The sequence below is a fragment of the Ciconia boyciana genome, chromosome 27 (assembly GCF_034638445.1).
Source record: "Ciconia boyciana chromosome 27, ASM3463844v1, whole genome shotgun sequence".
Lineage (NCBI taxonomy): Eukaryota > Metazoa > Chordata > Aves > Ciconiiformes > Ciconiidae > Ciconia > Ciconia boyciana.
The window spans coordinates 308,838-321,274 of NC_132960.1; the positions used below are offsets into that span (position 1 = coordinate 308,838).

Here is a 12,437-nt window from a genome sequence, read left to right on the forward strand (position 1 = left end):
CGAGGTAGGGAGACTTCTCCCTACCTTCTTGCTCGCCCGTCCTGCCCCCCAGGAGACTCGGGGGGGGGCTCCCGGAGGCCGGAGAGCAGCAGGAAGGCAGGAGGCCCCCGCACAGGGCTTTTGGCTGTCACCTGCTCCCATCCCGGTCCCCAAAAGCAAATCTGACCGGCCCGCGAGGACACAGCCCAACAAACCACCGCTTCCCAGCCGGGCTGGGGAAGAGCCCTCCTGCCAGCCAACGCCACACCTGCACTGGCACTTTCCAGGCACAGGCCACGCGGCAGCTTCCATGGCAAGCTCATGCTTGCTGGCGAGGCGGCGGTGCAGAACAGGGAAAGGTTTGGGGTTTCCTCAACAGTGTGCCCCAGGAAGCCAGGTCCTGCAGCGGCTTCGAGGTGGCTTTGCAGACCTGCAGCCCACGGCATCTCAGCATCCTCAGGCGGCCGCACAGCCCCACAGCTCAAGGGGGTCCATGCTGGAGCTCGTCCCTGCGCCGCTCCCCTGGCTGCCACGCCAGCCCAGCACTGTCCCTCCTGCCGCAGCTCCAGCCCTGGACATTGGCATCAGGTGGGCGACCAAGCCCCCGTGCCAAGAGCTCTGCAGAGCCCGGCAGTGCTCACGAGCCGCAGCCACCACCCAAACGGCAAGCTCCGAACCAGAGCAGGGGGAGAATCCAACAACAGAGCAAACCCTAAAGCCGCATTCGGGGCTGCTGCACAACACCCAGGATTGTCGCTGCTGCTGCTCGGATCAGCTGTGCAAATCGCAGAATGACCCCACCGCATCCCCGTGCGCCCCCGGCCAAGGGACCGCGGCAGGTTTGCTCAGCAGCGCTCTGCTCCCAGACACCCGCTCAGCTGTATTTTAAGAGGCAAAGGGAAAAAAAATCCTTGGCATGGTGAAATGTCCCATCTGTTTATAACTGGTAAAAATGATTAAGGAGGAATCCGGTACGGTTATGTCTGCTCTGGTGCTGCGCCCCAGACACTACACTACCCCCTTGGCATCTCCACCAGTGCGGCTCGGCTATGCCAGCAATGAACAACTCGCTCGCAGCAGCCTGGATGCTCCAAGGTGGTTCCTGCAGGTCAGGGATCCTGGTTTGCCTGGTTTTACCTTCTGCAAGTTGCAGAAAAAGCTTTAAGATTTTATGCAGCCAAAAGGGCGCAGGACTGGGCTGAGCAGATTTCAAGGCATGATGGCATCGGAGCAGCTGTGGAAGAGAAGACCAAGCTGGTGAGTAAGCGTAGTGCTAGGTTCCACATCCGCTCTTCCGTGGGGAAAACACGTTCCGCGCCGCGAGGAGACGCTGAGTGAACCCATCTGGAAGGGCCAGCGGCGGCCGGAGGCTGCAGCGGGAAGCAGGGCCACGGTACGAGCACCGACCCAGGGATGCTGAGCCAGCTTGCGGCCGCTGGCCCTGCCAGGAGCATCCCCCGGGAGCAGGCAGGGGACACATCCCACAGCACGGATGAGGCCAGGGGCCCGCGGACATTTCAACTGATGTTTTCAGGACCAGGGGAGGAAATTTCCCTCCTTGGAAATAACTCGGGAATCACAGGTCCCCCGCTCAGGGCCAAAGGTAGTGGCCAGCCCCGGGGCGGAGGCGCAGGCAGAGCCCAACCCTCCATGCGGTGTTTGCCCCTGGCGCCCCACAGCATCCGCCCGGACCTCTGGGAAGGCGGCTGCCGCGGGAAGTATTAAACCCAAGTGCTTCCTTTTCCAAACAATAAAAAGGCACCACGACACCCGTGCACCGAGCACCAGGAGGAAACCCTTTGCAGCCCTCTTCCAGCTCCCCTCCTCACACCGGCTGCCTGGAGTGACAGGGTCGGGCACTGAGCTGGCGCAGGCGCCCAAGGGAGGACGGGGCCACCGCAAGCACCGCGTGCTTTGGGATGCCGCTGCCCCCCAGGGTCAGAGCTGCCCTCGAGGGTCGTGCATCACCTGGAGCCACTCTCCCGGCCGCAAACCCAGCCGGGTACAGCCAAGGGACATCACTGCCAGCAGCCAGGGACGGGCAATATGCTTGTCCCCAAATGAGGCTGGTCCGAGCAGCTGCGGGTGGGCACCCACCAGCAGCAAGCCGGTCTGGCGCCTGCAGAGCAGAGAGGGGCAGGGCAGGTGGTGGAGTGTACTGCTGCTCTCCAGCCGCTCCCCACGGCACGAGCATTTGTGTCCTCCTGCAATCCTTTAGGCCACAATATTCAAATCCTGACCACGGCACAAACAGAAAATCACCGGGCACGTCTGCGGGGTGGCGGCGCGTGCTGCTGCGGCATCGAGGGGCTCTGCCCCCCGGGGTACAGCAAAGCAGAGGGAGGGGACGCCAGGAGGAACTCAGCTCCAAAGAGCCTGACGCAGCAGCACGAGGTGCGGGCACCCCGGCGCAGCCCACCTCACCAGCGGCACGAGCGGCAGAGACGCTCGACTGTTCATCAGCTACAATGAGCCGCTGTGTGAATCCGGGACTCAGCGAGCGCTCGGTCCCCGCACTCAAGACGGCTGCAGCGGCGCCTGCAAACAAAGAGCTGCACCATATTAAGTAAATGGACTAGATTGATGCATTTCAAAGCTCTCGGCAGATTAAAATAACAGTTTGCCTGGCAGCCCACAGCAAACAAAACCCAGCCACCCCAAGCAAGGCCAGGGCAGAGAAGCAGCAGCACGATGGCTCGGAAAGCCTTCATCCCCCCCAGCATGAAATCCTCCTCCTCAGTTTGGTCGCCAAGGGATAGACACCAGAGCCCCGAGCCCAGCAGCAAGTCTAAAAGCAGCAATTACTTCCCTCGTCCCGCCACACCAGCAGCCCCTGTTATTTACCAAGAGAACCACACGCTCACGGTTCACCTCGTCCTTCACCTGCCCGTCACCAGCTCGCGCACCAGGATGCGACCGTCAATGCCCACCCATCCTTGCCACGGTCTCATTTGGAGAAACGGCATCTTGCAATAGGCTAATTAGTCCACTCGATTAAAGATGCAACTTCCAACTCAATTAGACTCCCTCCCAGCCACCCGCAATTCCCACTGATGCCTCAGTCCCCGCATTTTGGACATTACAGACCTGCTCTCACCTTCCCCACAGGCTGACGCTCCCCGGAGCAGAGGCTGCTCTTCCCATCCCTCCCCTTGGTGGCACCTTGAGCACCATCCCACCGGAGAAGCTCCAAGCTGCCAGCAAGGTCATTATCCAACATTTCAGTTGCCAACCCCACAAGCCCTTCACTTCAAGCAGTGCTGGGACCATCTCTGATCCTGCAAAGCATCTGCACGATTGCAGCTCCAGTCTGCTCCGTTCCCCTGGCTAAGAAAGGACACTGTGAGTCTATATTTAGCCCTAGAAATGGCTGGACTGCATTGGGGAAGGCAACCTCGCATAACAGAATAACATCCAGCAAAACAGTCCTCACAGCCCACCCAGTACTTTTCCTTCTTAAAATAAGAGGCACAGAGTGAAGAAAACAAGAAGTTTGAGCTGAATTAGAAAATGCTGAAAATATTTGCTGCTGCTTGCTGCTGGCAGGTCAGCCTGCCAAGGTACATTAAATGGAAGTGACTGAAAAGTTAAGTCAACAGCAAAACGTGGTCTGTAAATAGCTCAAGTCGGTCTTGCACTGGCTTGCAAAATCCAAAGGAGAGGAAAATGCGTCCCCTCGACAACAAGCTGCAGCGTGGATGGAGCCGATGCTGCGTTTGGGAGAGCCAGTGGAAAACAGCACCGGACACAAAACCTCACCAAGCACTCGGTGAGGCCCCAGCACGCGCCACCTCCGGTCTGGGTGCTGCTGGCCACCCCAGCCACCCATGGGGTCCCGCACGGGGAGCGGCGGGCATGCTCTGCGTCCCCCAAGATGGGACCACCACCACCACCACCCCCCCCGCACACACAGCACTCAGTCCAGCACTAACAGTGCCAGCTGCTCCCCCAGCACAAACTAGGGCTCGGTGGCCTCCGCCGGCTCTCCTCTGGATGGCCACAATGCAAACGGGGCCCAGAAATGCCCCCCCAGGACCCCTCGCCAGGGAACAGGAGCTGCTTCATGCGGAGGACCCGGCAGGATCCTGGGGAGCAGCACACCCACAGCAACGGCAGCAGGGGACAGCCCGCTGGAGGGACCCCAGCCTGCGGCTCCTGGTCGAGGGCCGAGCCTCCCCACACGGAGAGGGATGTCCACGGGAACGCGGCCAGATGCGCTCTCTGGGAGGTGACAGAGATAAAATTCAGTCCAAGCACAAGGAGAGACTTGTCTGCCTGGCAAAGCAGGGAGCACAGGAAGGAAACGGGCAGACGCATCCACCGCCCGCCAGCTGAGTCAGCCGCGCGCCGCCGTGACCAGGAGCCGGCACCACCTCCAAGGAGCCCATTTCCCAACCCTGGGACCACTGGATTCCTCCGGGTGATTCAGCTGAGCCCCGCAACTTGTTGGGAGGAGCTGGGAGCAGAAAAACTTCGCGCTTGGCCAAGGCGCTGCCGGAGGCGCCGCAGGCAGGCGGGCGGCTCTCGGAGAGACACAGCCCCCAAGTAGGGCTGTGGGTCAGCCAGTGGGTCTCAAGGGCACAGAGCAAGGATTTTACCTGGGGGGCTGGCACAAAGAAGGTACTCAACACAGATCTGGGAACTGAAATCATTTCAACGCCTGGAAGAGGAACCTCCTGCTCCACGACAAAGCTGCAGTTTCGCCCGCTGGTTACCACCCCTCTAATTGTGCCGAGTCAGCAGGACCACGGTACAGCCTGTCCCACCCTGGGCACTTGACAGCTCCCAAGGGCCCAGCCCTGACCACAACGCCCCAGGCTGTCCCACGGTTTCAGGAAGCACCCCTTTGCACCCCCTTCCCAGAGCAAAAGGCACTTGCAGAGGCACGTGCTCCCTGCGCCGTTTTGGAGAGGCAATTTGGGGCCCGAGCTGGCCAGAGTCTCACTGAAAGGCCATCCACAGGGGGCACGGGAAGTCATCCCAAAGGCACAGCCAAAACCCCAGAGTGCCGTCGGCTCAGCTCCTCCTGCCTCCCAGGGCATCGGTGCCGCACGGGGCAGCAAAAGCCCCAGCTGCAGGCACCCGTCCCCAGGGGAAGGCGTCCAGAGTTGGGCAGTGGGCAGCCCCGCTCCCCGCAGAGCTTCTCCAGCGCTCGCAAAATGGTGGCAAGACCTCGTCGGCAGGATCCACCTGACAGCGACAGCAGCTCCCTCCTCTCCGCCACCGTCTGCTCGTGCTGCCGCTGCACAGGAACGAGCCGTGCAATAACCCGCTGGCAGAAGCCTGGCACCAGGCAGTCCACGGTGCACGTGAGCGCTGCTCCGCAGACCCCTGCGTGCCCAACACGCCCACCTGGCCGCCACGGTCACCTCTACAAACAGTAACGATGCTCCCGGTTTCTGCCCAAAGGGCTCCTCGCCCTCGCCCTGCCCCGCCCTCAATCACCCTCCTCAATCTCAGCCCACAACCGCAGCAAACACCAGAGATAACCGCAGCCCTCAAGTAGCAGCCGGGTCCCCCCGCGCCCTCCCAGAGGGGGAAGGAGAGGGGCTGAACTCAACCCACGCATGGTCCTTTCCCAAACACCCTCATCCCAGACAGCGGGAGGATGGTTTTTGGGGCCAACCCTCCTGCCTCGAAGCTGCATGTGTCACCACCCTGTCCCCCCCCAGCAGACTCAAGGGCTGTGTTTCTGGGGCCCCCACCTAGCAGCTGTTTTGTGCAGCTTTTCTCTTAACTTGTCTCTGCTTTTCCGCTCTGATACTGCTGTTTCTGCAAGGAGACGGGGATGCCGAGTGCAGCAGAGCGGAGCCCACGCCAGCCGGCGTACCAGGCAGGGAAGCAGCCCTGCCCCGCCAGGGAGCCAGCCGCGCCGGCAGCCGCCGATCAAGTACGGGCCGGTGGCAAAGAGCGCCAAAGCAGAGTCAGCTCCTCCAGAAAAGGAGACTCCGGGGCCCAGGGCCTTTGAGGAACAGGGAGGACCAAGGCAGTTTTGCTCCCCATCAGCCCAACTGGTACTCAACACCGGAAGAAAAACATCACCAACTGGAGGGCGCAAGCAGCCCCAGCTCCTTCCCAGTTTGCAGGCTCCCACGGAGCACATGGAAACGGCACGGAGAGAAGACGAGGGGTTAGTGGTGGGGCTGAGACACCAAAGATGAGGGGGACACCACAGCTATTCCCACTTCCGCACCACCCACAGCGCCTCCAAAGAGCTTGGGAAGCAGTGAGCAGGCAACGCCTCGGTTTCACCCCAAAACGGGCAGCACTGCCAGGCTTTGCCAGGGATGCTCCACTGCTGCCCCGTCCTCTTGACATCACTGCATGTCACCGGACAGGGAGCACGCGGGACGGGGGCTGGAGCCCAGCCCCCTCCTCTGGACACCACAGCAGCACCAGGGCACACTGGCATCCCACAGCACAGCACCTCCCACGCAGGGGCAGAGCCCACGGGGCTCCCACGAACACCAAGCTCTGCAGAGCGGAGGGTCTCACCAGGACGCTCCACGCGGGGATGCCGGGCACCCTCCCCTCCCCGCCATTGCACAGAGGAGCCCCCGCCGGTCCCCCGTGGGCAGTCCCAGTCCCTGTGGCAGCCCCTCCAACAGCTCCTGCCTTCTCCTCCCAGCAGCCCCCAAAGACTCCTCTCTTCACCTCTGCTGAACCCAGCACAGCTCTGGGCATGCCCACGCATGCCCAGGAAAACAGCACGCACACAGACGCGCACATGCGGGCACACACGCTCCCCTCACGCGCACGAGACGCGCCAGACCACCAAGGCGGTGAGAGGGAAGCGCCGCACCGAAACACCGCAGCCACCCTTAACCACAGGTATTTCCAAAACAGGAGCGGGGCAATCCCTGCCTGCCCTCACTCCTCTTCCAAAGGCTCCCCAGCTCTGCCTGCCGAGGCAGCGGGACCCAGGGAAGCCCCACAGCAGCCGGCAAGCAGCAGAGGACCTCCGGCAGACAGGAGCCACGCACCAGTGCCCTTTGTCCCCCTGGAAGAGCTTCCCCCCCTCTCTGCCCCGCTGGCTGGACTTTGCCTCCCCCTTCTCCTGCAGCCAAAGCCAGGAACAAATGAACAGCTTCCAGAGCTGCAAACCGAGGCAGCAGGTATGGGGAGTTAGGTCTCTGGACAAGGACGGGGACCCTGCACCCCACTCCCAGTGGCACTCAGGCAGCACCGGCTCCACCACGGTTCCCCTAGAACCCCACTGCACCGAGCTTGCCCCTGCCCGCAGCAGGCTCAGGCAGCGGGAGACCTGCAGCCAGGGAAACCAGAACCTGGCCAGGACCTCTGGGGCCAAGTCACCACCTCAGGTGCCACCAAGGTGCCACCTTCCACTTCCCAGCAAGCCCAGCCACACCCCCGCTGGAGCGGAGGGCTTTGAGAGCCCCCTCTGCATCCTCCTGCCCACAGATGGGCACAGCTCCTTCCCCAGCTCTCCGGAGGACACCTCGCCCTGCTGGGCTGCCCAAGGCTCTGTGGGGCTGGAACAGCACCTCACCCCCCACGTCACCCCCAAGGGGAGCCCCTTGGGAAGGAAGCATGCCGCTGAAGGAGGGGGCATCTCTGCGCTGGCTTTTGCCCCACTCCAGCTCACGGGGTGGAGAAGAGGATGGAGGAACTTCCCTCCAGCACATCACCATTCTGCAGCCTCGTTTCCAAAGGCAACGCAGCTTATGCAATGAGTGATGCCTGTCCCTCCCGCCCCCACGAACTTCTGGATCCACCAGCTGCTCCGAGTCACCATCGAGCGGGGACGATGCCTCTGAGACCTGGGGTCCCCGGGAGCAGGGCGGGAGCAGGCAACGCCGGCGGGCTCAGCTGTTAACCCACCAGGGGTGGCTGCGGGGTGCCACAAGCTGCTCTGCTCCTGCCACCTCCCTTCAAGGGACGCTAATTAAGCCCCTGGACCTGCGGCAGGGCAAGGAGGGGCTGGAGGCATGGAAACCGCAGGCTCCAGCCTCCTGCAGCCCCAGACACTAATCTGGAGCAGGGCCGGCGTTTGCCCGAACCTCCTCCATCCCTCTGACCTGGTGACGGGTCAGGCGCTGCCACGACACCAAATGCCAGCGGCTTCACCTGGTTCGCTCCAAGGGGGGCGAAGAAAGGGGGCAGAATAACCTTCCCAAAAAACCCCTCGCCAATCAATTGCTCCAGCCTCTCGCATTCCCCAGGCCATTCCCATCCGGACAGAGGGAATCCATAAGAGGAAAGCTGACAGCACCAACTCAGAACCCCCACCTCTCTGCTTTTAAAGGGAAAAACAGCCTCCCGCCCCATGCATTCAGGCATTGCAAGGAACTTCACCACTGGTTCCCAGCTCGTTCGGCTGCCAGCTCCTAAATGTACTCATGCTGCCAAGAGCAGCCCCTTGTACATTCAAAAGCCCGGCCATTGAGCTGACGAGCTCGCTAAAGCATTTACTGAATAGATCAATAAGAGCAGGGAACGAGACGTGCGCAGCTTGGAAAAAAACGGCTGGCAAGAGAGGCTGGACAGACCGACGGACAGCCAGCCCCATCGCTGGGTAAACATTTTCCCAGTGCCACCAGACCGGCCACGGCCAAACTCCACAGCGGGGCCGTCGCGGCTCCAGGAGAACGGCCCCAGTTATGCAAGAGCGGGCGCGCAGGGCGAGGCCGGGCTGTCACGGGTGTCCCCGGGGAGCGGGGCGACCCCGGCCCCCAGGGACCCCCGGCGCAGAGCTCCCGCAGCGGCGCCGAGCTCCAAGTTCCCGGCCTGGCTGCGAGGACAACTTCGGATCCCAAGGCAAACGGGACGGCGGGCGGGCTGAAAGTCACCAGAAACCGGCAAAGAGGAAGAAAACGAGGAGAGGGAGCAGCGGCTGCGGGGGGCGGGGGGCGCATCCCTCCCTCGCGGCGCGGCGGGGGCGCGGGGAAGGGCGACCGGCGGGGACGGACGCGCCGCCCGAGCCCGAGCCCGCTCCCGCTGCCCCCCCGGTCCCCTCGTCCGCCCCGCGGCGCGGCGGGGCCGGGCTGCGCCCGCTCTGCTTTGTCACGGCGGCGCCTCCCGCCCCCTCCCCGGCCCGGCCGAGCGGCGCGGCCCCGCCGGAGCCCCGCTGCTCCCGGCCCCGCGCCCCCAGCAGCGGCCGACGGGGCCGCGCAGCTGCGGCGCTCCCCCCGCCGGCCTAGTCCCCGCCGCCCGCCCCGCTCCGCTCCGCTCCCCGCGGGGGGAACCGGCCCCCGCCGCCCCCGCCCCGCGCGGCCCCGGGCTCACCTTCGAGGGCGCGGGCGGCGGGCGCGGCCAGCAGGGCCAGCAGGCACCCGGCGAGGGGCAGCAGCGGCCCCATGCCGGCGGCTCGGCGGCGGCTCCGCGGCGGCTCCTCACGCCGTGCTGCCCGCGGGGCGGCGCGTCCCGGGCCCGCGCACCGACATCCGCGGAGGGAGGGGGCGCGGGCGGGGGCGGGCGGGGGAGGGAGGGACGGGACGGGACGGGACGGGACGGGACGGGCGGACCCTCCGGGCTGGGCGGCGGCGGCGCCGGGGCGGCGGGGCGGGGGCGGGGGGCTGCGCGCGCCGCCGCCGCCGCGGAGGGATGGATGGAGCGCGCGCCGCCGCCCGCCTGACGTCACCGGGCTCGAGCCGCCGCCGCGTGCGGGGGGGGGCCCGCGCGGAGGGGGGGGGGGGTCCTACGCGGCGGCCGCGCGGCGCGCATGCGCGTGCGGTGGCGGGGCTGCACCCCCCGGCCGGGCCCGGGGGCGGGTACGGGCAGGGGGACGGTGTGGTATGGTATAGGTATGGTATAGGTATGGTATGGGCATGGTATAGGTATGGTATGGGTATGGTATGGTATCGTATAGGCATGGTATGGGCATGGTATGGTATGGGTATGGTCTGGGTATGGTGTGGGCAGGGGCACGGTGTGGTCTGGGCAGGGGCAGGGACGGGCAGGAGCAGGGCGGGCCTGGGGGTGGCCATGGCAGGGCCTGCCTGCGGCTCCGCGGGTCCCGCGCCCACGCGTGGTGCCGGGGGCGCATCCTGTGGCACCGCGATGCCCCTCCAGGCCCCTGCCCGTCCCTGCCGGTGATGCCCCCCCAGCTCGGGGCTGCCGGGGGTGGCCGGGCAGCCCTGCTCCCGCCCGCCAGCGTAGAGACGCCGCTGGGGATCAAGCACGGGACGGAGAACAAACGGCTGCCGGGACGGGAGAGCTGGGCAGCAGCCGGGACCCGCGGGCGGCGGGGCCGGGGCCGAGCCAGCAGCCCCGTTTCGCCCGCACCCGGCAGTTCCCCAGCGACCCCGTGGGGAGCAGGACCGACCCCCGGGGCGAACGCCCGGGCAGCACCCAGGGATCCTTCTGCAGAGGAAGGGGCCCACCAGGGTCCCAGAGCAGCGGGACCCTCGCCGTCTCCCCGACGTCCCCGCGGGAGGGAGCAGAGCTCAGGGCGGCGGAGCAGACCCCCTCGCAGGGGGTCCCGTTGTCGACAGGGCCGGGCGCAGGGCTCAGCTGCGGGGCTGGGTTTTGCTTCCCCAACTTCAGCTCTTGGGCGAGGCAGAGCTGGTTGCTCTCGCTCACCACCGGCGCCCGGCGATGGCCGGAGGCACCTGGCTCTGCCCCACCAGCCCACGGCGGGGTTTTGGCAGAGCCCTTCCGGCTGGGGCCGGCAGCTCCATTCCCCTAAAACAATCTCCGTTCTCTCGTCTCACCAAAACATCCTTTTCTCTGCAGGGAACGTCTCATCCTGCCTTGGATGTTTGGTAATGCGTCTCCATCACCCTAAGCGGTGTTTTTGGCTGGCGTATTGGGGCTGGGGCCACGCTGCCAATAATTGCAACATTTTAAGAGGCCCCAGGATCCAGCTGGCTCCAGGGCCCCGGACACGAGTGAAGCTGCAGGGGGGCTGCCGGCCTGGTGGGGCTCTGGCAGCCCGGCCTCCTCCCCAGGCCGCGCTGATGCCAGCCTGCCCTGACTGCCCCGTCCCTTCTCCGGCTGCAGGTCCCTGTGGGACCGGCTCCCTTCCGCCAGCCCAGGAGAGCCTCTCATCACTCCCCTGCCACCACAGCTGTGGCTATGATCTCAGAGCCAGAGCCCTGACATCAGAGCCAGAGCTGTGACGTCATTCGCCTGCCACAGCACCCTGCCATGCCGCTGCCTGCAAAGGGGCTGAGGCCGGGTGCCAAGGGGGGAATGGGGAGCAGTGCAGGCGCCCATCATCAGGCAGCTGCCTGCAACCCCCCAGCGATGTCACCTGTTAAAACAATGATGTCACACGCCTGCCCCTGCCCCACCCTGGTGAGGCAGCAGTGCTGGCAGAGGCAGGGGGTGGGGGCGGGAAGCAGCCCGGAGGCGGCCGGCCCGGGGCGGGGGGGCTGGTTCGGGCTGCTGCTGCACCAGATGTTTGGGAGGAAGGTCCAGATGTTCCTGGGAAGCTGCCCCTGCAGAAGGGCCGGTGGGGGCACAGGCGGGGGTGTCCCGGGGGGCGCAGGGGGGGTCCGAAGGGCTGCTCTGTGCCCCCCACCACTGCGCCAGAGGGCCCGGAGGTTGCGCAAGCCCTGGGGAGCGGAGATGGCCGGGATGGCTGCGGCCACGCGCTCGCCAGGATTCCTCCCACGCGTGGCCCCCGGCCAGTGCCCGCCCAGCCCCCTCCCCACGCACCCCCTGCCCTGCGGGCGCTGCCCAGCGCTGCTGCCCCCCAGGGCAGTGCAACCCACGCTCCCCCAAAGCTGGCAGGACACAGGCCGCTGCCACCCCTCATCCCCCCGGAGCTTTGCAGGGGTCTCGCTGCAGAGGCGGGGAGGGGGATGCCAACATCGGGTGCCCTGAGGCGACCCCTCCCCGGCACGGGTCCGTCATTGAGGGTCCCGCTGCAAAGCCCCTCCTGGGCAAACCTGCTGCCGGACCTCATCCCGCCGCGGTCCCGAGCCCCCGCAGCCGGAGCAGCGGATGGAGGGACGCCTGGGGCGGGGTCACCCGGATGCTGCCTGAGCCGGGACCTGGGGGGGGGGGGGGGGGCTGAGCAGGGCCAGGAAGCCCCTCCCCAGCCCCCGGGCCCAGGGGGCCCGCGCTCCTCTGGGGGTGCCGATCAGCCCCAACCGTGCCCGTGCCGGGGCTGGATCTGCCCCACACCACGGCGGGGGTCCGGCCTCCCGGGGGACCCCGGTGCGAAGGGGGAACAGCGGGTACGGGGCCAGGCGCGAGCGAGGGTGGGAGACGCGCTGGCCGTGGGGGCCGCGCTCACGGCGGGAGGCCCGCGGCCCCGGACGCGTCTGATGTTCGTAACGGCCACGAGCACAGAGGGTTCTGAGGCGCCGCGGCGTGAGGAGCGATGGGGGCAAGGGGCTGCGCGCCCCGGGGCTGCGCCGGCGGCCCTGCCCCTGGACCGGCCCCGCCGCCCCAGGACCGGCAGCCCCGGCCCCTGGCTCCCCCCGCCCCGCCCCGCCCCAGTGGCACCGGCGGTGCGGCAGCGCCCCCTGGCGGCTCCGGCGTGGCCC

General features: G+C 66.1%; 1 protein-coding gene across 4 annotated transcripts in view; it reads right to left on the minus strand.

The window, feature by feature from the left end:
• The window catches only part of LRP1 (LDL receptor related protein 1), a 93,111-nt gene extending 83,637 nt beyond the window's left edge, over positions 1-9,474 (minus strand). For 3 of the 4 annotated variants that reach the window (XM_072847425.1, XM_072847424.1, XM_072847423.1), the window contains exon 1: positions 9,226-9,466. In XM_072847425.1, coding sequence (XP_072703526.1) covers positions 9,226-9,298 — 73 coding nt within the window. In that variant the 5' untranslated portion in view covers positions 9,299-9,466. Of the gene's footprint in view, positions 1-9,225 lie in introns of all 4 variants that reach the window. The other variant, XR_012039796.1, reaches the window with a different exon arrangement.
• Positions 9,475-12,437: the final 2,963 nt, after the last annotated feature.